Raw genomic sequence first — 27,980 nt, forward strand, 5'->3', positions numbered from 1 at the left:
GGAAAGGTGGCGTCTGCCGTCACCAGCGCGGTACGTTAGCTGGTGGCTGTCCTGTGGCCAGATTGGAGCCAGCACCGCGGCGCATGTGGACACAGCAGGTTATTTTGCTGCCGTTCTCCACCGCGTGGGGCTGCCAGGCTCAATATTTCACCCCGGAGCCATGGAAACACACGCCTTTCGGATGAGCACAAGCGAAAGCTGTAGCTCGTCTGCGGGTGTTTGATATAAAACTCGAGCTGGCTATGGTGCCGGGAACACAAAGCAGGCTTCTGGTTAGCATTAAGGTTTGCTAAGAACATGCTGTACAATCCCCTCTGAAATCCTTTCCCACTCCTATTAAGAACCATGTTTATCCCATAAAACATTGCCAAGGGAAATAACAACTGAATAAGCAAAGCGACGGCACAGAGATATTCCTCATGAGCATCACCTCTACAACCCTGCCACAACAAAGCACTCAGAGGTGCTTAAATCTCACTGTCTGCTTTGCTAAACCGGGGCTGCAAGTTGCGTTAATTAAGAATTATTAAACCACTTGGCAAACGACAGCAGAGGGGCCGCAGAGAGCACGTACGCTGGGTGTGAGGCTGGGAATGAAGCACCCCCCATGAGGGGAATCAGCTCCCAGCCCCCATTAAATTAAATTCCCCACGAAGCTGGGCTGACACAGGGCGAGACCCTGCCGCAGCCAGCATCTCACTGCAGAGATAGCATCATCTGCTTCACCCCGGCGGGGGAATGCAAAACATCCTGACTTAGGATATTGCACAAACAGGGCTATGCTGACGCTTGCTTCTTGCCTTTACATTTATCATAGCGTATTTGTACACCTGTGCATCGCAGCCCTCACCACCTGATACCCATATAGGTGCCTGCCTTCACCAAAACCCTGCGCCCAGGCCAGCCAGGCAGAGTTTAAGTGAAGCTACAGAGGCACAGAAAGGGACAGTATGGCATCTCTCATGTCCTGTCCCCCATGTCAGAGCCCTCTCCCTTCCACAGCACCAGGCAGACACATCCTCACCACCCCTGAAGCAGGGTTTATTTCAAGTTCAACTTCAAGGACTAAAAAGGAACTTAAGGAGAAACAGCCTGTCCAGGGCTTTGTTTATAGCTCAGCCTCGTCTCACTTCTCAGTGACCTCGGGGCATGCAGAAATAAAGCAGAACCCTTATGTAAGTGCAAATTGTGGAAAGTAAACAATTTGGGGGAAAGCAGAGTGCTCGGCCAAGCGGGTCATGGTCCCACCAGCCTCCCACAGTGTGCCCCTGCGTGCCACCCCAAGGCTGTGAGGGTGTGTCTCCCACTCGATCGGTCCCTCTGGCTCACTAAAAGAAGCCGCTGCATGGGTGCTGCCTGGGAAAAGGGTTGGATTTTAACCTAGAAGCATCCCTGAAACCCCCTTCATCACCACCACCAGCTCCTACACTCTCCCCAGACAAGGCAGCAGGCCAGGATGCAGATGATGTGCTACTGCTTCCCCTGACATCTTCCACAAGTCCCTCAGCTCTCCCTCTGGTTTGGTTGTTAGCCCATGGGCTTCAGCACATCCGTGTGTGACACCGAAGGGGTGAAGGCGTGCACGTGGCTGGCCCCTGCGGTAGGCACACCAAACCTCCCAGTCACCAGGAACTTCACTGGACTGCCACAACTTCTCAAATATGATGGCTAGTGGCTTTGCCACTTCATCTGCCAGTTCCCTCAAGACCTGTGGATGCATCTCATCAGCTCCCATTGACTTGTGCTCCTTCACATTCCTTAGACGGTCTCGAACCTGATCTCCTACAATGAGCTGTTCTTCCTTCTCTCATTCCCTGCATTTGCCTTCTGCACCTTTGCCGAGTAGTAAAAGGTGGGCGAGGGGGAGAAGAAATGTTCACAGAATCACAGAATCATCTCGGTTGGAAAAGACCTTGAATATCACCTAGTTCAACCATTAACCTAACAGTGATAGTTCCCAGCTACACCACATCCCTGGCAGTTTTGGCATTGGCCCTTTGGGATGGAAAAACCTCTGTCTTCACACGTTGGGTTTCAAAATGACCCAGCTTGGATTGGGGAATGTTATACCTGTGTCTCAAAGTTGCAAGAAATCCCCCCAAGGATCCTATGTTCTGACTCAGAAGCAGTTTTATGCTGCCTGTGTCTAGGGGAAAGAGGGTGGTAGGAGTGTGCTGGAGAGCTGGGAGCCTGTTTTTCTTAGAAAGTCAGGAACAGCCAATGTGTCATATTCTGGCTCGCATAACTCAGCTGAAGTGCCCAGGGCAGCCACCCTCTCCAGCCAGGGGGGGAGAGAAGCACCCATGGGATGCAGTGGTGCTGAGGACATGGGGATGGGGACCAGCCCCAGACCCTGAGCCCCTCACTGCCATCCCTGAGGGTGTTCAGGAGCTGCTCCCAAGCCCTCGGTGCAGGAGAGGCTGGCACATTGAACCCTTATCTGGAAAATAAACGCTGGCCCTGAGCAACGGGGTTTTCTTCTTCCCCACCCCCACGCCCTTCAGCTCCTCCTCAGGCAGAGGAAGAAGAGGGGACTGGAGACAAATGATGCTGTCAGGTCACTCTGCAACTCAGATGTGCAGGGATCAGTGCCAACCCACGTGCGTATTCATATGTTTTTTTTTCTCTCTACTTTTTGGGTATATCACAGTTGTTGAGTCCTGGAAAAACAACTATTTGGGGCCTCTGGGCATCTCACAACACAGATGACAGAAGAAATGTGTGCCATACATGTGAAATCACATTCCACCCTGTCAGGGCACCAGTGTAACATCTTTTTTCCCTGGATTTATGCCTGTGACAGATGAAGCTATTACCTTCACCCAAACTAATTTTCTCAAGGAATACTTAAAATCCATTTCTCCTTTTGCATAGAACAGTCTCACTGTTCAACACAACTTCTACCTCCAAAGCACTCCTGATATCTGCAAGCTGCACACAAAGAGATTCTTCCCAGAGAATAACATTTAGCCCGCAGGTACTTTCTTAAGTGGGCTATTTGACCAGCTGGAATTCTGTGGAAATGACTCTTTGGAATCAGCAGAGATCAGCTCTTGATTTCTAATTCAGCTGCCAGGCACATACAGCGCCTGCAAAACCTTTTTAGAGGGCAAATCAAGCACAAGCAGAGCAAGGCAGAGCGCAAGCGCTGGGAGCAGGGCTGTGATGGACCAAATATCTTCTGGGAAGTGATTAACCTCTGGTAGGATCAGGCTTTTCCTCATGAGAAAAGGTTCCTGGACAAACTCCATTTTAGCATCGTCCTGATTGCTTAATAAAGGGAGTTATAGGGTAAACATTGCTACAGCATCCACTGTTTTGTATTGTTGCTAGTGCCATTAAAAAAAGAAAAAAAGCAAAAGCAGCCAAAGGAAATAAAACATAACAGATAATACAAAATCAGCAAAAATGAGCTGTTTCTTGGAAAATGTACTGGGAAATATTTTAGCTCTCTGCCTCTCCATCTAAAGTCCCTGTTGGCCAGGAGGAAGACCCAGTCTCCAAGAAGCTGTAGTGGGTCGGAGTCTGTCGTAGCCTTCAGTTGATGGCAGAAAAGGGATTTTCAAACAGAAAAGTGGGAGGAAAGGAGAGATGCCCTCCACCAGCAGAAATCTCTGCCCTTTGCCAGTGGATGTGTTTAAATCACATCAGCATTTGTGGCAATTACACAAGCACAAAACAGAGGAAAGCAGAGACATTCCCATCTAATTCAAACCCTGAAGCAGAGCACAAGGAGGGTCACAGCTACCTCTACAACTCACTACTGCCCACCGTGAGACAGCAGAGCACAACTGAACACTTTAAGGGCAAGGGCCCAGGATTACCAGGGTGTCACACCTCTTTACAAACCCATGAGGAACTGGCTTTAAAGTGATTAACTAAGTAGAGCCTGGTTGGTAAGGTGAAAACTTGAGGTCCCACAGGAGACTTGGGGTCATGCAGATCATGAACGACCCACCCCATTGGTGACCCCTGCTCTGGCACTAAATGCTATTGCAAATATATAGGGACAGCATCTGTTCACAGGAGGCAGCCTTCTGGCCAGGGGACAGGAACTACTGCTGCACACCCCACGAGTTATCTGCTTTTACTGATGTCTCCGGCTAATTATTAGTTAAGATCTAATAGAAACATCACAGCAAAATCTGCTGCTAGGGAGGGACCAGCGTTTAATGTGTGCTCTTGCAGGTCAGGGACTGTTTGCCCTTCAGCTCCCTATAAAAGAAAAGGAACGTTTTCAGCAATGCCATAAAAAGTTAGATGGATGCGGTGTTAATTATTTCACTTTAGAAGGTGGAACAACTGTGCAGCATCAGTAGCTTGAAGGGACCTTGTATGTGGATGCCTGGGAGTTTCCCGCAGAGCAGAGCTGGGACATGCAGGGTGGAGGGCACAGGGCAAGCCAGACCCCTGGGCTGTGTTGGGGGAGTTTTGTGGGGGTGCTCGGTGGGCAGCTTGCTCACCCGTGGCAGGGAGTGTGGGATGGGAAAAGCCAGGCAGCGGGGTGCTGTGCCCTGACACCCCCCTGCCCAAAAACCTGCTTTCCTGCAGACCTCGGCCAGGTCACTGAACCTCCCTGTCCTCAGAACGCTGCCAATTAGATGGGATGATAATTGTGTCCTCCGTAACTGCACACATGGGGAGCTGCCTGTTACTGCTGCAGTGCCCCCCCAGCTTATGCTGAGCCAGGTCCCAGAGCAGGGAAAATTATTAGAATCTTACACATTAATAAAAATGCTATCACCTCACTCTGCAGAGGAACTGCTTAAATTTGTTGCAAGCCCCATCATGCTGAGCATCTGCTCCAGAAAGCAGGAAAGAACCAAGTCGTTAAGGCAGGCACTGCCCGTAAGGAAATTCATACTTTGGCTGAGCGTGGAGGATGATGCCTTTGGAAGGTGTCCCTCCCAGCATTTAAAAAGGAGGTTTCTAAAATGAAGGACAGCATGATTTTCATTCTAATATGAAGGTCTTGCCATGTTTCCTGTCTCTTGACCTGTATCCCCTATACCCTGTTACACTTCAGCTCCAAAGCATGCAGCCACCCCTTCAGCACTCAGGGATTGCTCATCTGAACTTGATGTTGCTCAAGACTCTTTGTACTGATGTGGTTTACACAACACGAGTTTTCAGGAACGCAAGTAGCTTTGGAAACGTGGAGCTTTGCTTAGGGAAACCTTGTTTGGGCGAGCAATTCCCAACTCCCTTGCCATTTCACATCTATTTTGCCTCCACGTATATCCAAGGCTGTTTGAGCAAAAAACCTCTCCCGCTCATTAGCTTCTCCTCTCCCCCCTGCTTTATCACTTGACAGGGAGATCCTGGCTGAACACAGAGATCGTTTCACATCTTGGCACGGGGCTGGCAACTTCCCTAAACAAACACACCGAAACCCAGGAGCGAGGCGAGGAGGCACGGGCGTAGCAGAGCAAACCTGTCCGTCCAGGCGGGGCAGAGCCCAGAGCTGGGGTTCGGTGGTGCTCAGCTCTTGGGGGGCCTGGCGATGCTCGCTGGCACATCCCCACCACCCAGTGCCAGCGTCCCGCAGGGAAACCCTCAGGACCAGGTCCCAAACACCCTGCAGTGTGTTCACTGCCAGTGACAGCAAGACAGACGGGCTCTATTTTGCAGGGGGCAGGCGCAGGGCCTACCCCAATCTGAGCAATGCTTGGCTGGAGCAGAGGAAAGCCGGGAGAGCAGCAAAGAAAAAGCAAGGCAGTATATCTTTGACAAGCAAACCAGGCTCGGTATTTTCTTTTCTGCAAAGTTTTCTGCTGAGGGACTTGGAAGCAAGCGATAGTTGTGCCAGGCGAGGGCAGGCATCTGATAATACAAACTGCAGCAGGCTGCAGGACGGTGTGTGCAGGGGGCTGAGCTGCCCCAGCGCCGAGCTGCGGACCAGAGCCCCGACACAGACACGTCTGTGCACGTACACCCATCCCCACAGCCGCAACACGAAACCCAAACACGTCTGGGGTCAGAGGACTGAGAAATATTACCCTGGGATGTGCTCATGAGAAATGGGTGCAGCCTGACGGGACAAGCATCGTGCCTTTCCATGCAGTTTCTACCAAGGGACTGGGGAAGAGGAGAACAAGAGCCGTGCATAGAGGGGAAGGAATTTCTTTTAACTAGTCACGTGCTCAAGGACTGCGTAACATGCAAAAGGGGTTAACTGGGCCTATTTCAAAGCATTTAAAAATATTTTTAGCCTGCAAGGGCAGCTGACAGCAGTCCTTCAAGCACTGAAGGCTGGAATCTGCCTCTGCATTAGCAGCTGGCCTTGATTTTTCTCCCCTCTTCACAAAAGGGAGGATTAAAGAGCTTAAAACATTTGTTTTGAGCTACACAGAAAGGCCAGCCATCTATAAAGCTCTGCATTTGGTAAACAAGCAAGCAAAGCGAGAGGAGGCTGCCAGGCATACCAGGGCTGGGCAGGCAAGCCCATGGCACCAAGCCATGGTCCCCAAGCTGCCAGTCCCCCCTGTAACGGGAAGACACCTGCCGTCGCACTGACCTGGAGCACAGGGGACCCCATCGCACAGAGGAGGTCCTGGGGTGGCCGCAGGGTGACAGGAGCAGGGGTGACGTACCTGTTGCATTGGAGAGGGCGAGGGACTCCATGGAGCCGCGGGGAGTCTGCTCGGTGGGCGTCAGGTCCTCTGAGAACTTGAGGGCGTTGATGGGGTGCCGGGTGCGGCACTGCGGTGTCGGCATCCCGCCTTCCTCTTCCTCTTCGTACTTGGGGACTTTAAGATTTCCTCTGGTCTCAGGGAAGCTCTGGTTGGACATGTCGCTGTAGCTCTCCTGCGAGCGAAGCCTCCCGGAGTAGTAGTCCTCCCTGCAGTCCTGGATGAAGCTGCCGCCGTGGCTCTTCATCGCCAGCGAGGAGCTCCTCTTTGGGTTGCTGAAATGTTTCGCCCATAAATCCGGCTGCGAGCCCGGGACCTGGCTGGGGTTATAGGAGGTCCTTATGTTGCACTGGCTCAGAAGCTGCAAAGGGCTTTGGGACTGACTTTGCTCCATTTTGCTCCCATAGTGATAGAGCTCATCCCGGCTCCTCCACAAGTGCTCCCTGTTGAGGCTCGGCGTCTGGCTGGCCAGGCTCAGCAAATCCATCTGCAGGGACAGCGGGTCCACATCAGTGGAGAGGCGGTTGGAGGTGACCTGCAGCTGGTTGCATGGGCTGCGCGCCCCCTCCTCGCCTTTCCCCTTGTTCTTGCCAATCTTGGCACTGCGGCGGGACTCCTTGGCTCGCGCGCTCTGGAAAGCCGAGTCGGAGGAGTCGGAGCCGTTGGGGTCGTCGCCAACGCTGCAGGCCCTGGAGCAGAAGATCTGCCCCTGCTTGGGCAGGAAGGGCCGTCCCAGCAGGGACTTCTTGCACTGGGCGCAGCAGAAGCAGGTCTCGGTGGCGTGCCAGTGCTGGCCGTCGTACGTCATCTGGCCCTGGTCGATACCTTGAGGGGGAAGATGTACAGCATCAGTCAGCCCGCGGGCGTCACTTCACACTGCACTTAACATGTGCATCCCCTACGAGCGACATGCACCCCCAGTTCACTATCCAAAACCCTTCAGCAGGGTTTCTCCAATGCATGAAGTTAAGGCCATTTTTAATTCCTTGCAGTCTGCAGGCCTTTGCTCGGGAGTTACTCAATGTTGGGAAAGGCAGCAGAGCCAAGCCTCCAGCTATTTCATATTAAATGGGGATATTTCCGATCATAAAGCAAAGGAATGCAAGAAGTTCTCCATAAAGTCCTTGAAGTCAAAGCAATAATATGCTCCCTACTTAAAAAAAAACAAACCTAAAAGCCTCCAAATGAACCATAATGAGGAATTTGTGCTGCCTTGGCTAAGTATGTAACAGAGGAGATGACATCCCTGTCCGTCACTGCTACTGCGCCCCCATCCTAACTTTATTTTGGCGATTGGTGCCCCTTCTCCAAAAGGGAGTGCAGAGAGCCTGCCCCAAGGATCTGAGCACACACCTTTGCCTTGCACCCAGCCAAAATTCCTGGGTTGCTCCCTCCAGCCCCCCTCAGGTTAACGGAATTGATGCAGAGAGTCTGGCCCCTACCAGCAAAACCCTGGGGAGAACATGCCTGCTGCACGCGCATCGCTCTTGCTCAGAGCTGTGAGCGAAGCTCCCGGGCTTTCAATTATAACGTTTATTCACTTGCTGAAGCTGCTGTTCATGGCAAAAGCCCCCATTACCTGAGAAACTGCCGCACACGGCAGGGCTGGGCGGCACGGCGGGGTGCTGCATCCCACGGGTGCACTGCACGTGCTTGCACACCCGCCACAGCCGTGTCGCTGGGGGGGCCGAATGCTGCTGGGGTGTTTTACAAATGAACAGTAAGTTAACGGTCCGGTTTGTTCCAACCTAGATTTGGTTTAGTGTAACTGGGCTTTTTTCTTTCCTTACAACGAGCGAAATGCTTTTATATAACTGGAGTGCTAGGCTTGTGGGCAAGACAGTGGGTGGGATTTTATCAGCTCCTTTTCCAATGCCCTGAAGCCATCTCGCAGAGGAAGGAGCACAGACTCCTCACTCTCTCCTCGGCTACCCAGCCCCAAGCCTTACAAATCTTAAGCACAGGCTTACCTCTGATTTGTGTGGCTCTTAATCACAACACTCAGTGACTACTATGAGCAACTTGCAGCAAAATGGCTGCAGTCTCTCCTTTGCTAGAAATGTGCAGATATGCACCAAAACAGGCATTTTGCCCCGAAACCTGACAGTCAGCAGGCTCCAGCCGGCTGGACTGAGGGGAGGACAGCAGATGGGGGAAGCACGAGAGAAGGAAGCATGCGAGAAGCATTAACAGCTGCGTCTTCACCGCTCCGCAGCTGAGCTTTCGGGAAGGATGTGCTGCAGGTCACAGCAAATGTGTCCTCCAAGTGCTTCGCTGAAGCCCTGAGTCTTCCTCCCTGTGCCATCTGGCTGCTGCACAAGAGCAAAATGGTTGTTTTTTCTTCTTTCCCAGCAGCCTATGAGTTATTTGAACACATGAGCTCACCTCCACGGACAAAGAAAGGGCTGCCTGCCCACCCGCTAGCAAATGCTCAGCCAAGTGGCAAACAGGACTGGGGAGAGCAGCGAGGTGGCTTCCCAGCCCACCCGGCTTACCACCCTCTGAGTGCTGGGGGGACAGCTAACCCCCAGAATAAAGTACATTTTCAATCACTATTCTAGAAACATAAATCGATTCTGATGCGTTGGGTTTTGTTGTTGGTTTGGTTTATTTTTTTCTGTCTGAGAACATCTATCTGTGGGTTGATTAAGAAAAGCAGATAGAAACAATAATGATGAATGAACAAGCATCTTTCCTGTCAGTAGCTCATTAACTCATGCAAGTGAGTTTGGCAAGCTTGGCTGGGAAAAAATCTGAGAGTTGAAGAGCCAGGCTGTTTACAGGAAAATGAGATTTAAAAGGAAAAAAAAAAAGTGTGTTATATTAGGCCAGAGAAAGTTTTCACTAGTTGCAACAGCTCCTGAGGTTGTTCTCTCTGATAGTCCTCCCCTCTCTGACCATAAAAAGGGATAAACAGTGGTTTAACCAAACAAATTACTGGGATAACATCCTTGTAGGATGCGACAGGGGCACGAACCAATTCAGATGCCGCAGTGCTGGAGCAAATCCCAGCTGTGGGCAGTTCTGCCTGCAGCCCCAGGTCATTGTCAAAGACTTAGTGCCACAGCTCTTGCTGCCAGAAGCAACCTTCCAAGCAGAGGTTTGCCCCGCTCCCTCCCGCCCCGCGCTGGCCCTGGAGCCGAGGCAGCAGCACGTACCGATGTGCTGGGCGCAGGTGTCACAGTACTCGGCGTAGAGGGACTCGAAGCAGCTGCAGCAGTAGGGCCTGCCATCCTTCATGATGTACCGCTGCCCCCCCAGCACCGTCTCACATTCGAAGCAGCAGAAGTGCTTCATGTGCCAGTGCCGCCCCTCGGCCTCGGTGCATTCGTCGGCAAAAATGATCTGTGGGGGGAAACAGAAACGTGGAACAGAGTCGGTCAGAAAGGGGACCTGGGATACGGGCGCCAACCTTCGTGCCTCCCGCCTGTGCAGAGCAGCTGCGCTGCTTTGCTCATAGAACCTCCACATTTTATAGCCGTGGGAAACTCCCGTGGTTTGCTTTGCAGCAGGGGCACCCATCACTTCTTAAGGAAATCCATTAAAATGCAAATAGCTCAGGACTGCGTTAGCCCACAGACTACAAAGCGCTAAGGCAGAGCTCGCAGTAACATTCTCTTCAGCACATCCATCAGCAGAAAGGGTCGATCAGGGTAATAAACACGCTTATATACAACCTATCGATCTGGTGGACTTCCGAAGAACGGAGCAGCTGCTTACTAAAACACATTTACCCGTCTCTGAAACACAGACCCTAGTACAAGGATGAGTGCTAACACAAGGAGAAGTGGCAGCTCTCTGGAGGGGAGAGAAGACGGAGCTACCTGCCTCCTCCCCAGTATCTCTACCCAGCCCATGTGTTCAAGATAATTAGCAGTCATTACACCAGTGGGGAAACTGAGGCACAGAACGTTGTTAAGAGTGGGTTGGTGAAACAGCCATCTGAAAGGGTTCCATCAGATGCTTTTTTTTTTTGCTGTCTCTACTTCTCATCCCCACCCCATCTCCACTCCCAAAGCCAAGCTGCAAGGAGCAAGCAGCGGCCCAGCTCCTCTCCCCCTGGCTCTCCATCCCAGCACAGGTCACTCCGAGAGCTTTTCCCCTTCAGTTCCTCTTACCCCTGAGTTACTCTTTCTCACAATTAGTGCTGGATGTTTCAGGGGAAGAAGTGTGTGTTAAAGAAGGAGCTGAAAGAAAGTCTTGTATGAGAATTTGCAAGGATAAAAAATACATGAGAAAAAGTTACCCAGCCTAAGCCACAAGGAAATAGGGCCAGTCAAACGGTTAGGAGGTTTTTTTTACTGTTAACATTACAAATTTAATTGGATACATACGTCAATGTTCTTTATATCTGAAGTGCATATAGCCTTGGATTTTTACTATTACATGCTTGCATAGATGGGACACGGTATTTTATAGTACACATGGTTTTCCACACTATGGTTTTCATAACTTTAAAAGCCAGAACAATTTCCTTCACCAGCCTTTTAAACAGAGATTGACACTTGAGAAATGCTCAAGAGGCGACTCTGTATGGTTTTCTATATTCGTTTTGTATTCCATTTGTTCAGCTTCCTACAGCCCGTTAATCGCCTCTCTTAAAGCCTATTTCAGCTCGGTGTGTACTCAAACACTACTGTCTTGTAGGAAACACAGCACTCATCCCGCCAGAGGCTTCTCCTGGGGAGACGGAGGAGAAGAAAGGACCACGACACTCAGCTGGGCTAAAATCACAAGGAACAGAGGATGCGCTGTTATTGGAAATCCTCATGGAAAGCCTCCCCGGATCCTGCATTTAGATGAGGACCTCTCTCAGAACAACCGCAGGCAAACTGCAACTAAAAATCCCCAAGATGCTCACCTGAAACCCCAGGAAAAGCTTGGATGAGTCGCTGGCAAAGCCAAACTGTCATATTTTGTATGCACACCTCCATGCAGAGGCTCCCGGTGCTAACGGACCCACCGCCGCCAGGGTAGATGGAGGAGAAATACCCCCCCCAGCTGGCAAGGGGAACCCTCCCATACCATCCCCACGGGTAGCATCCACAGCAGGATGTATCTTTCGAGTGGACAGAAGCGGGGGTGAGCTGGCTCTTACCTCGTCGCACGCCGCACAACGGGGCTTGAGGCACTCAGCATGGTGCCTGCCGCAGTAGATCTTCCCATCTTGGTAGAAGTAGATCAGGTCGACCAGCAGCTCGTTGCAGACACTGCAGATGAAGCAGGGAGGGTGCCAGCAAACGCCGTGCCCTGCTCGCGAGGCGAAGACGGCCATGTCCCCTCCGTTGATCTGGCCACCGCACTGTCAGAAAAGCTGGGGTTTAATGGGGGGTGGGCGAATGCGGTACCGCCCGCCGCCAACCAGCTGCTTTCACAACCATGGCAGAAGAAGGTGCTAATTTCTGGTACCTCTTAATCTCTTTTCATCCCCATTTTGTGGCCAGGGTATCAACAGCCTGCCCCCTGCACAAAGCCAGGAGGTGAAGCGACTGCTCCACATCAAATACTGGTGATGGACGCCAGTGCTCGTAGCTCACGGGGGGCAGGTGTTGCTCCCACAAGCCTCACTTAACTTTGGTGATTCAAATCCGCCTCGTTTGTGCCAGTTTGTCAACTGCTACCCACCTGCTCGCAGATGGCTCCCGTCATGGTTACAGGGAATGGCCGGACATTGCCTCTCCCTAAATTTTCCCTCTTCCTTTGGTTGCTGAAGAGTTTGAGTTCCCTCTTCTCCTCCTCATCCAACGAATTGCAATAGCGGACCTAAAAACCACAAGTGATGCTCAGTGTTATGGGCTTGCAAACCTCTACACAGAGGTTACAAACTCTGTCCTGGGCTTAGGGGAGGCTGGAGAAGCACTGCAATATGGGTTTCAGTCATCCCAGCCAAAATTTCAAGAGGTAGAGATGAGAAGAAAGGGGAGAAAGAAGGTTGCTCTTTGGGTGCTATGTCTGTAGGAATGTCTTAAAAGTCGGGTCCTCTTGAGTCCCACCCAGACCCAGCAAACAGACTTTTCCTGCTTTCTCCTTATGGCAGAGGTCTTAGAGAAGCTTTAAAATATTTTATTGGCATTTCAAGAGCACAGCCCATTTTCCCTGTGCAAATGATGGAGTTCCCACTATTTGGGAACTCCAACTATTCTTCCAGCATAGGGTCAAGTTTGCACATATGCAAAACCTCTGCGTTGGAAGGTAGTAAGGAAATAAGTCAAATAAAAGGATACAAACAATGAGCGATGCAATTTCCCTGAAGCTTATAAAACTCTGAGGTTTTCCTGGCTATTTTCATCCTGCAGGCTTAGCTCTTGGCTGATTGCATCCCAACAGAGAATACGACTGAGGAGCCAAGGTAGCCACGTGTAGCATCAAGTGCCCAATCCAGCCTCTGCTACTTTGGAGAGTACTTTTTGCTCATGGAGCCGAGCAGGATTATTCACATGAGCAACCAACACACCTTGAATTTTTGGAAGAAGCAAAACTGAGCATGAGGGGAAACTGGATGCAAAATCTGCCAATTTGCAGAAAATACATGTAGGCTCGTTCCTCCAGCTTGCAGCAGCACAGGCTGCAGCAGCAGCATTCATGTGCATTACTCCTATGTTCTTCAGCTGTCGGAGGCTCTGGGATTTCAGCGGCTGCCAGGGATGGCAGGCGGGCAGGTTGGGGCCCGAGGGTGGACGGCAAGAAGCCCCTGCCCGGTGCCTGGAGCTCCCCCGGCGCTGGCAGCGCTGTGCCCGTGGCACCCAGCCACGCGCAGGCAAACTCGTTAAAATCTGACCTAGATCAAACAAGTTACCTGCATGTATTTTCCAGAGTGGCTTCTTCAGAAAGCGTCACGAAAATAACTTTTTTTTGTTTACACAGGGAAATTTTGTGGGCTACCAGAAGCCAGTGTTCTCACTGGTGAGAACAGGATGTCAAAGACTGGACCCTTTTTGCTGCCTCATATCTTTCTTGTGAGATGTAAGAAGGTTTGTTTGCTCTGACTGGTCTTGACTTAACCTCTGGCTTGCCAGGCTCCCCCAGCTTCCAGCTCACGAGGCTCAGCCTGAGTGAAACCCCTCCTCAGCACATGCACTCCCACTCCCAAGGTGAGTTGGAAGCAGCACTTGGGAAAAGGCTTCTGCAACTTCTGGCTCCAGCTGATCTCAACAGCATTTCAAGCCACTTTTAACGTGGCTTTGGCCTCCGAGAGCTGAGAAAATGCTTTTATTTCCGAGAACTGCAGAAAGATGATTTTAAAAAAATTTAACTTTACAAACAATGCCCTCCCCACCTCCAACACAATCCAAGCGGGGAGAAAATATGGCACTTAAATAGCAACACGACCAAACTCCAAGTAACACCCCCCCTGCCCCTGAAAAGCAGAAAGGGCTGTGAAAGGACCAGCCACACTTTCAATAAGAACAACCCCAGGAGGTGCGTCCCCTCCCCACCCGCAGCCCTGATAGATGTCCGAGGACACTTTTTGGTTACTAACCTCATTGTCATGTGGTGGCAGCTGGTGCAAAAGCTGCTTTATGCGAGATTTTTCTCCCGGGCTGTTGACGTAGGGGACCTTGTCCTCGGGCAGGCAGCTGTAGTACTGGTGCACCTATGGAGCAAGAGAGGGGACTGCAGTGGGGCTCCCCAGGCGAGCCCGTGCACCCCTGCCCAGCCATCAGCCACCCCCTGAGCCAACGGGCACCGGGTCTTCCCGATGATTTCGAGCGGGGAAAGGCAGCCACGCGCTGCTTTGGTTTTATTGCCTTTTCTCCACTGAGAAAGAGGGGTGCAGCCCCGGCGAGGCAGCGGGGCTCGTTACCGTTTGCTCAGTCAGCCTCCATAGCGTTAGCATGTTGCGCCGGCTGCGGGGATGTGTCGGCACCTGCCTCGGCAGAGGAGGTTAAAAAGGCTGCGCCCCGGCAGCCTCCGTGTTGCCGGCTATCTCAGCCTCCACCTTCCATCAAAACCCTCCGGGCTTTTTTCTGAAGTAATTTGTGGAAATAAACAGCAGATAAAAATCTGTTGGAAGGCTTGGTTTTTCTCTTTCGTCTCAGAGCGTATAATTAAAATCAGCTATTAAAAAGGCAGCGTGGTGGGGCATGGCATGCCCCGGCGCTGGAGGAGCCCAGTGGCAGCCCGGAGAGGAAGCACACCCTGAACCCCAGCGTCTCTGCTCCGACTGCCACACCTGGGACGTGTACTCAAGGGCCGGGCCAGGCACCGGGATGGGACTCACTGGCCCGAGGATCAGCTCCAAAATGGCCACGGTGACGTTGAACGGCTTGGGAAGAACCCGGAGAAGGTGAAGGTAAGGGAAAGCTCGTCTGGGATCGGGAGTCTCTGCAGCCTCGGATGCCTCCAGATGCGCGGGCAGGAGCCGGGGGCTGATGGCTTCCTTAAATCCGCACTTGGCTAGACACAGGCAAACTGTTCTCCCCGTGCATACAGCTTTCTGCCTTTGCCATGGTGGGAGTAACCCCGAGATGCTCCCTCAGCTCTCAGACGCTGCAGCAACTCATTTCAGAGTGGCTGCACCGCCTGCAGCTTTCGCAGGGCTTCTCCCAAACGATGCTTGCTTTGCAGTGGCTTCTGATCAGCTTTTTCCCCCTCACTGTACATTTTGAGCTTTGGCCTAGAAAGCACCACTTGTGCTGGCTCTTCCCAGAGAAGCCCTCTCTGCCGGCACAACCCCACAGCATCGGTGGGATGTCAAGCTACCGTGGGTCCCCGGGAGGGATGGGGACACAGAGGCAGGTCACACGCAGCTGGCTGCCAGGGGAGCTCACCCACGGGCGTACAGGCTGCTGGGGGTGGCTCATACAGGGAATTACCTTCAACAGGAAGAAATCACTTATTATTCCAGAATAAATATTCAAACCTGGCACTATTCAGGAATAATTACTCTGCATTCATCTCACTCCGCTGTCTCATTCAGAGCTACCTGCGAGCAGAGCTGCTCCAGTGCTTGCAATCGCTTTTCTCAATTTATGGTTCCTCCCCAAACCGACCCTAACATCCATCTTTCCCCATCATCAGGTTTTGCAGAAAGGGAGAATTTTAGCAGATTTCCACCTGTAACTCTGCAGTGCTGATGACAAGGGAACCGCTCGGGTCACGAAGCTGAGGAACACACTGAGCATATGCCACTGCAAAACCCTAAATTTGTTTTACACAGCAGAAACAGACCCACCAGCTATGGAAACTGTCAAAGAAAGGAAGGCTGCTAAGTATTTTGTTATGTTAAAAAGAAAACAAACTATGTACATTAGAATACTTACTTTGCATTTATAGAGCATCCTTCATCCAGAGACATCAAAGCACATTAAAAACACTTAAATTCTTATGACATGCTACATGAGGTAGCAAATATACGCACTGGAAAGGACTATTTGCAGCATAATGACGTTAAATGAGCTCCCTGAGTTCATGAAGCTCGTCTGAGGCAGAGCTTGCAGCTGAAAATCTCCCGGCAATGCCCTGGCTGCCAGGCCACCACACTGCCATGCTGCGCCCTGCCGGTCGGTGCAGGCGCCTGATGACTTCTCTCAGCCAAATTCCCCACATGCGGATGAACTGCTTGCTTTCCCCTGCGCTCAGGTTGGTTAGTTTCTGTTTTTATTTCTTGCAATGAAGGTATTTTTGTCCACTGAGTCCTTGAAGTTGGTGGCGACCAGAAATTACTTTCTTTTTTTGAAGAGCTGCCAAATTCCGTCAGGCTGCTCTGGTCCCTAGAGCAATGAGCTATGCGAGACGCTCACCCTGGGCAAAAAGCAGGGATGTGAGTTGGTCCTTCGGCAGCCTGGGTGCTGCCTTCCAGGAGCCCGATGCGGCGGGATGTACGTGCCCAGCTCTGCTCCTGCTTCCGCTGGGAAGTATTCCATTTAGTCTCAGCAGGTCCGCAGGAACTGGCTCCCATCACACCAGCAACATAGCTCGGCAGGGATGGGCAATTTGGTTTGAAAAGCAAAACAAAATAAATACAACAGGCTCCAACCTGTGTTCTGCTGCCTGAAATAACCTGAAAGGGTTTGTTTTGGATCTGCATCAGCCAAAGGGACCTTCTGCAGGGGTGCGCATGGAAGAGATGGAGCGGAGGCAGCTGCCAGTCCTTGCCCAGCACCTGTGGGACATCTCGTGGGGAGAAGACCCTTTCCTTAGGTCTGTCGATGGCCTCCTCTGCTGTTGCCTTTGCACCCACCATCCCTCCTGGGGACAAACCCGAATGAGAGGGACGCACATATCCTTTCACCTGAGGCATCGCTCCTATCCCGAGAAGTCCAGCTGGAGTGCAGATGAAGAGCAGAAGGAAATCCCTTGCCTGAGCTGACGTTAACCAAGGCTTGTGCAAATACGCTCTCTCGTCCATCACCCATTCCCCAAGGGATGCACCCAGCTCCCTGGAAGAGAATGCCAAACCCGGGAGGGACAGGGTCACAGGCTGCCAACGTCCCCTGCCTCTGGGCCCAGCCGGCTGCCGATGGCATTTCCGACCCTGTGTGTGAGCAGATGGCAGTTGGGCTGGCATAGCCCAGTCGTGATGCTCAAGAATAAGGAAAAACAAAGAAGGAAAGGAGAGGGAGTCTCAGGTCAATCTAGCTTTTCAGGAAAAAGGCCTGCAGAAAATGTTAACTTGCTGAAAAACTAAAGCTGCTCAGTCTGCACTTTGCTTTTGTACAAAAGGTCACTGTTTTCTGTTAAAACAACTCCTCCTCTGTCCAGCTCTGTTCCGAAGCACGCACAAGCCTTTGTAGCTAGTAAGCCTTGCAGGGCCACTGCGGCCAAAGGGCCTGATCCAGACCCCCCAAGCACCAGCGGACGGCTCCTCGCTGACCTTACAGGCTCTGCAACATGAACTGCACCCAGATAAGGAAAACAGTGTGGGGCAATGACCCGGGATGGATAACATTTCCCTTTTAAATCACGCAGTATCTTTGACTGTTTTATTATTAAATACCTCTGCCATACAACACAGCAGCTCCACAATCTGCTATTTCCCCTCGCAACAGATCTGCTCTGGCCATGATTATCCTAACAAGCATCATTATCACACAGGAGCCACGTGTGGGGTCGGGCTCAGTTTCATTCTCAGCTTCCCCACTTGCCCCTCTTCACTTTGACCTCTGCACACATCTGGATGGGAGAAACCCCGGAGAAAGCTGGAAACCATCAGACTGAGTTAAAGTAAGACTTCAGACAATGTCACGAGGCCCCGATGCCATGGGGCCGGGCTGGCCAGCGCCGTGGAAGTCAGTCCGGCTGTGGGTGCTGGGTGCCGTGGCGCGTCGGGCGGGCGGGCAAGCTCCATCCTGCCCCGGGGAGGTCTCCCAGGAGCTCGGACGGGCTCTGTGCTGCCAGAAACCGAGAAACTGGCGCAGCAGATATCCATCTTCCCAGGGTGTTAGTCTCACCTTCAAAAGGAAAATGTCCAAATGCCAAGGTTTGCTAACAAAAACTGATACACATTTTGGAAATTAACAGCTGCTTGGAGCTAAAAGGGGAGGGCACAGGGGGGAAGACAGAAATTAAAAAGGAAAGAAACCAGGAGAAAGGAAAGAACGTAATGTAAAACAAGGGTAGGAAAAAGCCTTTAAAGTGGAGCCAACTTTATTCAAAGGCACTGAGGAAAGTAATTACATTAGTTTACAAATGCCTTTGTGTTCTGTAGTCTTCCTAGGTTTGGGCTGTGTTTCCAGTTTAACTTTGACAGTTTACAAACCTACCCCAGCCCTGCTAAATAAAGGCAGGACTGCAGCTTCTACTGGTGGTCCCAGGGGTGACCAAAGACAAAACCCACACCCGCACCTTTGTGGGCAAAGTCTTCCACCTTGTTCTCGAATGAAAAGTTTGCAAACAACCTGTGAATTTAAGCCACTGATGAAGGATCTCTTTGATCAATGAATTAAAGTAGGCAGAGGGGAAACAGCATGTTTCTTATGCCACGAATTGCTGTTGGGAAGTAGCATTCGGTTGTACTCACCCTGAGTACAACACCCCTACCGAAGGCACCCACCAAACTGGGCCGTTTGGGATGACTGTACCACCGGGATGGACTACAAAGGAGCACGCAGTGTCCTGGCGCGGCTCAGCTGATGGGTGCCGACTTGCTCAGCCATAACAACTCCAGCACATCCAGCTGGGCAATCCCGCCTGGCTTTCATGAAACCAAACAAACTGCAAAACCAGCTGCAAGGCTTTTGCAAAGAGCTCCGTGAGGGTAGTACGTGCTGGCCTGTGTGCAGCGGAGTGCCTGAACGCGGATGTCCCCAAAAAGGGGCCCTCGGTGGGTCAGCCACCACTCAGGCACAGCACAGTAAATCCTCACTTGCAGTGGAGTCTGTTCAAAATCCAGGCGTGCCGACATTCTCCAACATCTCCTCATGCCCAGGACAGCAACATTTCCCCTGGGACCATGCCAGGGTCCCACAACCCCGGCAGCCCACCCCACCCCACTCAGGGACATACCACACCAGGGTGGGGAGCTGCTGGTGCAGTGTGTGGGTGCCTGTGTGCGTGCACTCACTCGTGGCCCCGTCCCCTGGCTCGCTGTGCACAAGCTCCCACGAGCTTTGGCTGCAGTGGGAGGAAGGCGGCCAGTGGCTTTGACAAGCCTGTGCCAGCCTGGGCGAGTGGGGCTGCTCCTGCGGCTCGCCTGCTCCTCCCCAGTGCTGCCTTTTAACTGCACGTCAGGCATTAAATGATCTTTTACACCGAGCGCTTAAAACTGACAGAGAAATGAATCTGGTGTCTTCAGTATTTCTCTTGTCCCTGCTGGCCTCCCTTGGAAAAACAAAGGGGAAAAACAAAACCAAACAAGCCACACGCACATAACCCTTCCCAACGTTTCTGCAAAACATTGCGAGTGCTTGTACACGTAGGCTCACACACAAGCTCCACAGATGATAGCACGTGTGAAACTGGAAAAGGGGTTCAGTGTGCTCTGGCCCAAGTCTGGCACGTCCTCCTTTTCCCTGGCCATCAGGATACAAAGCACTTACTTATTTCTTGAAGGAAAACAATCCTTGCAGCAAGGCCAGATGCTCCAAAACGGAGAGTGGGAACTGCTGGCCGGGTCTGCTGAACATGGTGATGCAGCCAGGCACACACCCCAGGAGGGAGCTGGGGTCCCCCCCAAGACCCCGCATCCCCATCTGGGAGACTGCTGTCACCCCCAGATCCATGGATGTGCCTGTGAGCTGGCACGTGGCGGCAGGAGAAGGATGCAAGCCCTGGCGCCGGGCGGTCCGGCGCCCCGCAATGCTGGGTTTGCTCTCGGAAACCCGAGTCACAGGGACAAAGGCAGGGAACAAAGGAAAAATAATTTTCCTAAGTGCTATTTGTTCTGGCACGCTCTGCGGCTCTCTGCGCACTCCTCTCCCACGGCTAACGGCAGCCGAGCCGTTTGAACGTTGCTGCTCACCAGTTGAGAACGACATCCATTCCTGCCAAGCCTTTGGAGCAGTCCTTGGTCTGTAAGAGATCCCGCGGAAACATCGTTTCCTGCTGGCATCAAAGAAGAACATTTGAATGAGGGCTGTACATCCACAAGTTTTAGACTTGTGAAAGTGCATGACATGATTTTTCTAGGCAGAAATCTAATTTGGATTAAAAGGAGCCAGAAACAGTCCTTTCAAAAGCATCCGAGTGGTCTTTGTGCTGTGAGGGACTGACCGGCAGAGCTGCTCTTCGCACTGCTCAGAGTCCCCCGGAGCACCAGTAATTATAACAATCATCTGCTGCATTGATCATAGTTGATAATTCCCCGGGGCGTGCCACTTAAAATAATCTTGTATTTATAAATCAGGGGGCAGCATGCTAGAATAACGCCACAACAAGGAAAAGCTGCAATCGTACGCTGGAATAAAGCTCCAGGACAAGTTTATATTGTATGGTCCAGGGTTCTTCTGCTTTCTTTTCCACTCCCTGCTCTTCCTCTGCCCCTTACCTCTGCTGACCACCACACGGCCACTTCAAATTTAAGAACCAAGCAAACCATGTCGGGTGAGTGGTTTTGTTTCTGCAGCCCACCAAAAGAAGCCAGTTCCCTCCCTGATAATAAGATTGTTCACGGATTAAATACTTTTAACAGCTTGCATCAGCTTACCACGACCAGGAAAACACCCCAGGATACAGAAACGAAGCAAAAGCCCAGACACACGGTTTTACAGTGTTGGGTTTTTTTTTCAGTATGTGATGCACTCACACCTCCCCCATCCGCTCCAAGGCGGAGGGAATAGCTCCAGGATCTCCTAACCTGCCCCAGCTGCCCCCAAGTCACGCAGCACTCGCATCACAGACGGAAAAAGCATTTTGTATGCGGGACTGCTGCTCCGTCCAGCTGGGAAGCATTCGGCACGGTCCGATGCCTGGAGGCTGGATTTAGACAGCTCCAGCCTTGAAATAAGAGCTGCTAACTGCCAGGCTATTTAGATATAGTAAGAGTTCACTGGGGAGGTGATGGACTTACTGCTACCTCAAAGTGAAATTGGAGAGCTTTTAAAAATGTGCTGAAATACAGCTTTTGGATAAAATACTACAGTGTGCACGTGTGCAAGGGGGCAGAGTGAGAGGCGGCTCTGGCTTCTGGCACCAGCGTACATGAGTTACAGACCCTCTTCAGTGCCCTCAGGTCCCCACTACCATGCTCTGCTCTCAGGATCAGGACCTATCAAGGAAGGTAGAGCTCTTTATGGGACTTCTGCCTTTCCTTTACCTGCCCATAAATTAGCTTATCTGCTCCCCATTACTACGCAGGCTTGGGGCACAGAGTTGCTTTGGCCTGTCTTGTCCCTTCCTTGCTGCATCCAAGACTTCAGTTTCTTGAGGAGTGAAACAAGTCTGCTGAACTTACAGGGCTCAAGAAAGGACAAGAGATAAAGTGCACTTGACCGTGACACATCGACACAAGCGAGGCACGCGCTCCCCAGAGATGACTGGCCCAGATAATGTACTTTTACCACACCAAGGTGGTGGAAGTGAGTATCTTTAGGTAAGGTGTAAATGCATGTTCAGTGTAGGTTCATCTCCGCTCTCCTTTCCTCAGTCTGTGACCTGAACAGCAACTGATGAAGCTTGGAGATTTTATAACTCAAGCCCTTGCAAAAGACCCAGGACGGGAATCAACACGTATGTTAGCTCCTGAATAAATTCCCCATGACAGCTACAAGTTTCACACCACACTGCAAAGATCTCAAGGTCCAAGCTCTAGTGGCTCACAGAGGAAAATGGTGCCCTGAACCTTCATGCTACTAATTTTAGCTCAGATGAGATTTTCATTACTTTTTAAGGGACTCAGTCAGAGCAACTGTGCTGACAGCAAGAGGGAATTAAGTTCTTATGGCACATACAAGGGTCTTGAACGTCGGCATGCTGGAGCCATACAGAAAGCCGCACCGCAGCTGAAGTAAAGCCCCATCTTTTGTTTAATTGGAAATCTGTGCCCATAACCAGCTGCTCCTATTATTGAGACACAATAAAGACAGAAATCCTCAAAAATCCCTTGTATTCAGAAATTCAAGCTGGCATGTTATAACTCCTTTGGATTTCTCCAAACCACAGGCTCAAGGAATTCAAGTCTGTTCATTCACATGTATTTACACATGCCTTGCCTAAAAATGTGAAAAACACATCATAAAAGTACTTATTTTTAAGCATCTGCCCTCAAACTTATGTCAGTGCAAGGAGGATCAGCTGTAGGACTGCCAGCCCCAGCAGACAAACTGGCTCCCGAAATTGCCTTCCCCCGTCTCTGCAGCCAGACCTGGTCTGGGATTTTGCTTTGCTGAGGACACGTTTCTATTGGTGTCTGCCCATTTCAAGACTTTCACACTTATTTCTTCACCCGACCATCGAACAGCAGGCAGGAGAAAGAGTATTTCTCAAAGCCCACATGCCGAGCTTCTGCCTCATCTCCCGTACAGCCCCTCTCCCATTCCCATCTCCATCCGTATCTTCCTGAAGAGAAGGCCCTCTCCTGCCATAAGACAACTTCTCATTGAGGTCCAATCCAAACGGGATTAGAGCCCACAGGAGCCTCTTGGCCATCCTGTGTAACCGACTGCTATTACAAGAAACCACATTTTCTAATCATGTTGTAATTTATGGAGCTCAGTCTTGGGTTTTTACCCGTCGCTCTCCCTGTTGGCAGGTTGCCGCTGAGCCTTACACCTCTGATGGTTTGAAACCTCTTCCAATTTCCTGCCTGAATGCATTTGGAGCCAGTTTATATCTATGTTCTTGTGCCAAAGTTGGAGCTTGAGTAACTGCTCTTCCTCTTCTAATGCATAGGGAGAGATCATAACCCTTCGATTTGCTAGGCTGAACAAAACAAGCTCTTCTAGGCTCCTCAATGAAAAAACATTTCTAGTCTCCTTCCAGTTTATACCACTTCTTCTTGAGCAGAGATGTCATAAATTTTTAGCCAGTTTTCCAGATTAATTGTAACCATACCTTATGCAGCGGTATTATAACATTTCTTTATATTGCTGTCTTCATCCCTGTGTTACAAACCTATTTAGAAATATATATTTATGGCTGTTGCATAAAGCACTTTGTAGTCCTGCACACTAATGAGCCGTAATATAAGGGATGAGTTTCATCTTCACTCTTCAGTACAGTGTCTGGATCATTATCTATGAACACCAGACTAATAGTTTTTTTTTTCTCTTCAGTAGTGGGCATTAAGTAACCAACATAATTTTTACATAGTTGACATGCACCACAGACCAGTTAATGCCTGAGTTAGTGTCCAGGGATCGAGCAAGATCTTGTAGGTTGGAGCTGATTCTCCTTTTGATTATACTTAACAATTTAAGCTATGGATTGAAGGGACTCTCCAAATTCTGAAATGACCTGTAGGAACTGCCAAAAAATGATGTCATGTTTGTTGGCCAACTTCCCCCCCTGAAATCCTGTAAATTGCTGCGTTGAGTGAGACGTGAACACTGTCTCCCAAGAACAGCGAGGTAGGAAGGCTGTTGTCCAAGTATAATAAGAAAATTGCATTAGTCTTTCAAGGGACCACTTACCTCCCCAGCTTGTACGCTGCATAGAGATTTTAATAAAGTAGAATATTGCAGAAAAAGTTGTTTCATTTCATCTGTTTCATGTCAAAGAAATATGACAGAGAAACAGCGGAAGGCAGAGAAAAATTCACTGCCTGAAAATCTGTATTTTCAGCCCAGCCTGACAGCAGTGTCCTCAGCCAGGGCCACCAGCTGCTCCATGGCAGACATCAGCCTTCCAGAGGCTCCATATCACGTATGCACACCTGACTCATCACCCAGAAAGTCTGTCCTCAGGCTTGCATGGCTCCAGCAAATTGCTGCAGAGGTATCGCCTACCCCTCTGGGAGGCAAACAGCACCCTCCGGCACCCTGGGGCACCTCCCAGCCCTGTGACACCCCGGGCATGCAGGTAACTCCCAGAGAAATCCAGGGTGCTGCTCTTCACCCAGGGACAAGCCCCAGCCCTGCATAGTGACTCTCACAGCCTGGAGAAGTCACACCTTGCTTTTGTCTCCTTAGTGGCTCATCTGATGTGTGAAAAGTCCCAAAAGGGATGTGGATGAGCTGTGCTGGAAGGATTTCAGTGCCTGTCTTTGCCTCTGCTTAAGGCTGCTCTTCATCTCCATGGTGATTAGAGACAGGTCTGAAGTGGCATATCTGCTAAAAGGACCAGCATCTCAGACAGAGGAGAATAATTAGAAAGCGGGTGTTTGTATCGAGGAACACCATGACCTCTGCAAAAAAAACATGCTGGAAGAACCTAAAAATACATCAACCTGGGTAAATGCATGAGATGTCAGCACCTACTGCTAGAGCTAATGGACTTTTATTTTCTCCTGAGCATCCCAAACTCCCTGATGGCACACTATTTCTTATAAAGCCCCTGAAGGATCAAAGAAAGATCCAGGTCTTCTGGAATACGCCACCACCATGCTGGAAGTGGGTTTCAGCCACTGTCCATGTCATGCTGTACTCATCAGAGACCATGTCTAACCGGGTCAAGTGCCACCTGTCACTAAATATCTGTATTTCCACCCAAAGCTAGAGGGACATGGGCCAGCTTGGGCTCCAGAAGTCACTGACACGCCTGGACAGAAGGCAGTGCTGAGAGCAGGTGGCACCACTTGGGTATGGTCTTCAACGGGACTCCAGAAACCCAACTGGTTCATGTCCCTGCAGCATGAAGGACCAACAGAGCTACTTCAGGACCATCTGCATCTCTCCATACACCGTGTCGTGTATCTCCTGGGAGGCACAAAGGGAGCCTCTGACATAAGGAAGGTGACAGAAAACAAGGCTGCTGCCTGATTTGCGTGGTTGGATGGCACCAAATGAAACACACGGTGCTGCAGAGGTTCAAACAAGAACCGAGCAAGGCTTGTAAAGACAACAAGAAGAAAAAAAAAATACACCAAACAACTGGTTTTTCTCTAATCAGACAGATAATATTTACAGCCTACGGGTGGTGCCAAAATATTTCAGGAAATGCCTAAGCCCTTCTGAATAAAAGCTCAGGAAAACACAATATTTAAGGACAGAAACTACAACAGTAAGAATGAAAGCTTTCCACCCTCTCCCAGCCTCCTTACACGGTTTAAAACGATTGCCATAGCAATTATCAACACTAAGCTCATTTTGCAATCTCCTCTGCAAATTAAGTTCTGAGTTGAACACATAGAAGATCAGCATAAAAACCAAACGTATCATGTAATCTGCAAGGAACAGAAATCAGTGCGTGCTCCACACAGACAGCATGCTGAGGTCTAATCCAATTCCTGCACTGAGACACCTGAACTTCATTTCAGCAATTCCTCCCAGTAAGGCACAAACATCATGTTCGAAAAACCCAACCTCAAAGACTTTTTTCAGAGTCATCTACCAGTGCTGACTGTCTGCCCTGGACGTACTGTAGAGCAGAGTGGTCCAGGAGGGAAGAATACGAGCACCGACCCCCCAGCAAGCACTGGAGTCCCACCACTTTTTTCTTTTTTTTTTTTTTCCCCATGAAACAGTAGTAGGTACAGCTGTATCTGTTCCCTTGCACAACCACAATAAACCCCATCCTGGAAGTATTTTGTTTCCCTGCTCTCAATTACCAATTACATCTACAGATGCAGAAAACCACAAGTCCCTCAAGGATGGCATCACTATTTTGTTTCATTTCTGCATTCAGACCAGACCTGACTCTGCAGGACTCTGTAGTGCACCCAGAAACAGCCACATGCAATGAGTGCTCACACCCCTAGAAGGAAAATCGGGGCAACTATTTCCAAAAAGCGTATTCAACCTATTTATTTCTGATAATTGGGTGGCATCATCGTTACCTGCTCAGGCTTCAGGCCAGGGGGGACCCACGCGTACTCTTCCAAGGCACAGCCCGAGTCGTCATCAGAAGTTGAATTCCTCTGGAAGTCAAACATGAGCTTCGTGACAGTCTTCTCCATCTCCAGAGGCATAACTGTTACGATGTGCTCTTCCTGGGAGCACTTACAGTGAAGGCAAATCTTCCTGCAAGGTGAAGAGAGAGGAAGAAAAGAGGAGGAGGTGCTCCGGTGAGTTGCACTTCAAATAAGAAAGCAAAGAGATTCCTGCCAGTTGCTGGCCTGCAGATACTAAACTCAACCCTCATGCATTTTCTAGTCTCTCTTACAAGGAAAAAATAGAAGTCCGTATTTGCTGTAACAACACTTGGCAATCGAGTTGCGTCAGACTGCCCAAGATTTGGGGATATGTAATTGCCCGTCCCTTTACTGCACTGTGAGGCGTATTTCCAGGGGCCAGCACAGGCAAGGGCCATGCGCCCGCCTGGTGAGGATCAACATGCCAGCCAGTAATTGCAGAGCAGTTACTGAATTTAGGACAGCTGAGCACTTGGCTAATACAGAAAATGGTGGATTGACGGGGAAGCTGACAAGTCCCTTTAGCATGCTGATAGCATAAATTGGCTTATTAAAGTAGCATAAAAATTGATTATAGTCTGAACATATAAAGTTAAATTAAATTAAGGGAGGCTACAAAAACACGGTCACACTACAGTGGCATCTTAAGCACCTGGCTCAATGGCACCCGCTGGCTCGCACGCTGCCCGAGAGCTGGACAGGGGGAAAAGCAAAGAAAAACTGAAAGAACAGCCCACAGGTTGCAATTTAACAGCCATTAGCTTAATTCACGGCGAATATCACTTCTTAGCATTTCTTTTAAAGGTCTGATCCTGCAGCTGGTGGGCTCAGGGCTGCTAGGATATTGCATCCCTTTTACCAGGTGTGACAGCGAAAGACTAACCTGGCTGAAAACATCCTCCAGCCTTCTAAAAAGAGATTAAATGCTGATAAATTGGTTTCTATTTCTGCAGATGCGATGCTCTTCCACAATATGGGTCAATGGCATCTATTTTAAAGTAACCATGCAGAATTCTGAATTAGTTTGCGTTAACGAAACACCAGACTTCCGAGGAATGAGATATGGATTCACTTGGGTAGCAAAAGGCAGACAATTAAGAAATAGTAAGGTACCACACAAAAAACCAAGGGGAAAGTTACTGTTGCCATTGCAGGTTTCTCTGCTATAAGGTAAAGCAAAGAAATGGAGAGAGCAGCAACAATTAAACACTGAGGGCTGTTATTTTCAAACACCTTTCCCTCTTTTTCACCATCGCGTATCAGCCAGCGAAGCATATACCGGTGCACGGATCCAGATTCGAGTCTAAATTTCCATTTGGCCATTTACAGCACAAAAAATGCACTCTAGCAAAAGTCAAGAGGCTCCGTTAAGTCAAGCCAGGGAGATTTGCCAGATTTTCCCATTTCCTGCCTTTCATCAGGTCTAAACCACACAGCAACCCTCACACACCCCCGGCGTCTGGTTTGCGTCCAGTCGGAGAGTCTCGGCATCGCCTCCGGTTGTTACCTTAAAAAATAATCAAGGCACCATTTCATGTGAATACTTTAATTAATCAGCTACCGTGGAAGGGCCCTCTGCCTCAGCAAAGCCGCTGGTTTCTTTGCTGCTTCCATCTCATTTCACGATATGATTAAAAGCAGCTCAATATGCAACAAGATGCTAACAATAATTAATAGCTCCAGAGCCCCAGGTTCGGCACTGGAGATAGTTATTCTAACGGAGTTTAGGACTTCTTAGCCAAATTTTAATTTTCAGGATATTAATCACCAGCTTCAAAAGGAGACAAACTCAACAGTTCACACTTGCATAGCAGCAACACCGGGAGCACAAGCGCTGCGACACAGAAAAAGCCAGCCTGAATGTATCTGCCCTCCTCCCCACTCTAGACACATCCCCTCCAGGAGATGGAGGATGGCAGGAGAACATCAGAGGTCTTGGCTTTTAATAGCTGAGATAAATC

General features: G+C 50.2%; 1 protein-coding gene across 5 annotated transcripts in view; it reads right to left on the minus strand.

The window, feature by feature from the left end:
* The window catches only part of PRICKLE2 (prickle planar cell polarity protein 2), a 61,102-nt gene that overhangs the window by 7,156 nt on the left and 25,966 nt on the right, over window positions 1-27,980 (minus strand). For 3 of the 5 annotated variants that reach the window (XM_026857328.1, XM_026857329.1, XM_026857330.1), the window contains exons 2-7: window positions 25,945-26,128; window positions 14,113-14,226; window positions 12,258-12,395; window positions 11,731-11,934; window positions 9,791-9,977; window positions 6,594-7,457 (exon numbers count right to left, since the gene is read on the minus strand). In XM_026857328.1, the coding sequence (XP_026713129.1) occupies window positions 6,594-7,457; window positions 9,791-9,977; window positions 11,731-11,934; window positions 12,258-12,395; window positions 14,113-14,226; window positions 25,945-26,128 (1,691 nt within the window). Of the gene's footprint in view, window positions 1-6,593; window positions 7,458-9,790; window positions 9,978-11,730; window positions 11,935-12,257; window positions 12,396-14,112; window positions 14,227-14,436; window positions 14,792-15,895; window positions 18,379-25,944; window positions 26,129-27,980 lie in introns of those variants that run through there. The other 2 variants (XM_026857333.1, XM_026857332.1) reach the window with 2 other exon arrangements.

This window comes from Athene cunicularia, assembly GCF_003259725.1.
Source record: "Athene cunicularia isolate RWA chromosome 12 unlocalized genomic scaffold, athCun1 chr12_part1, whole genome shotgun sequence".
Taxonomy (NCBI): Eukaryota; Metazoa; Chordata; class Aves; order Strigiformes; family Strigidae; genus Athene; species Athene cunicularia.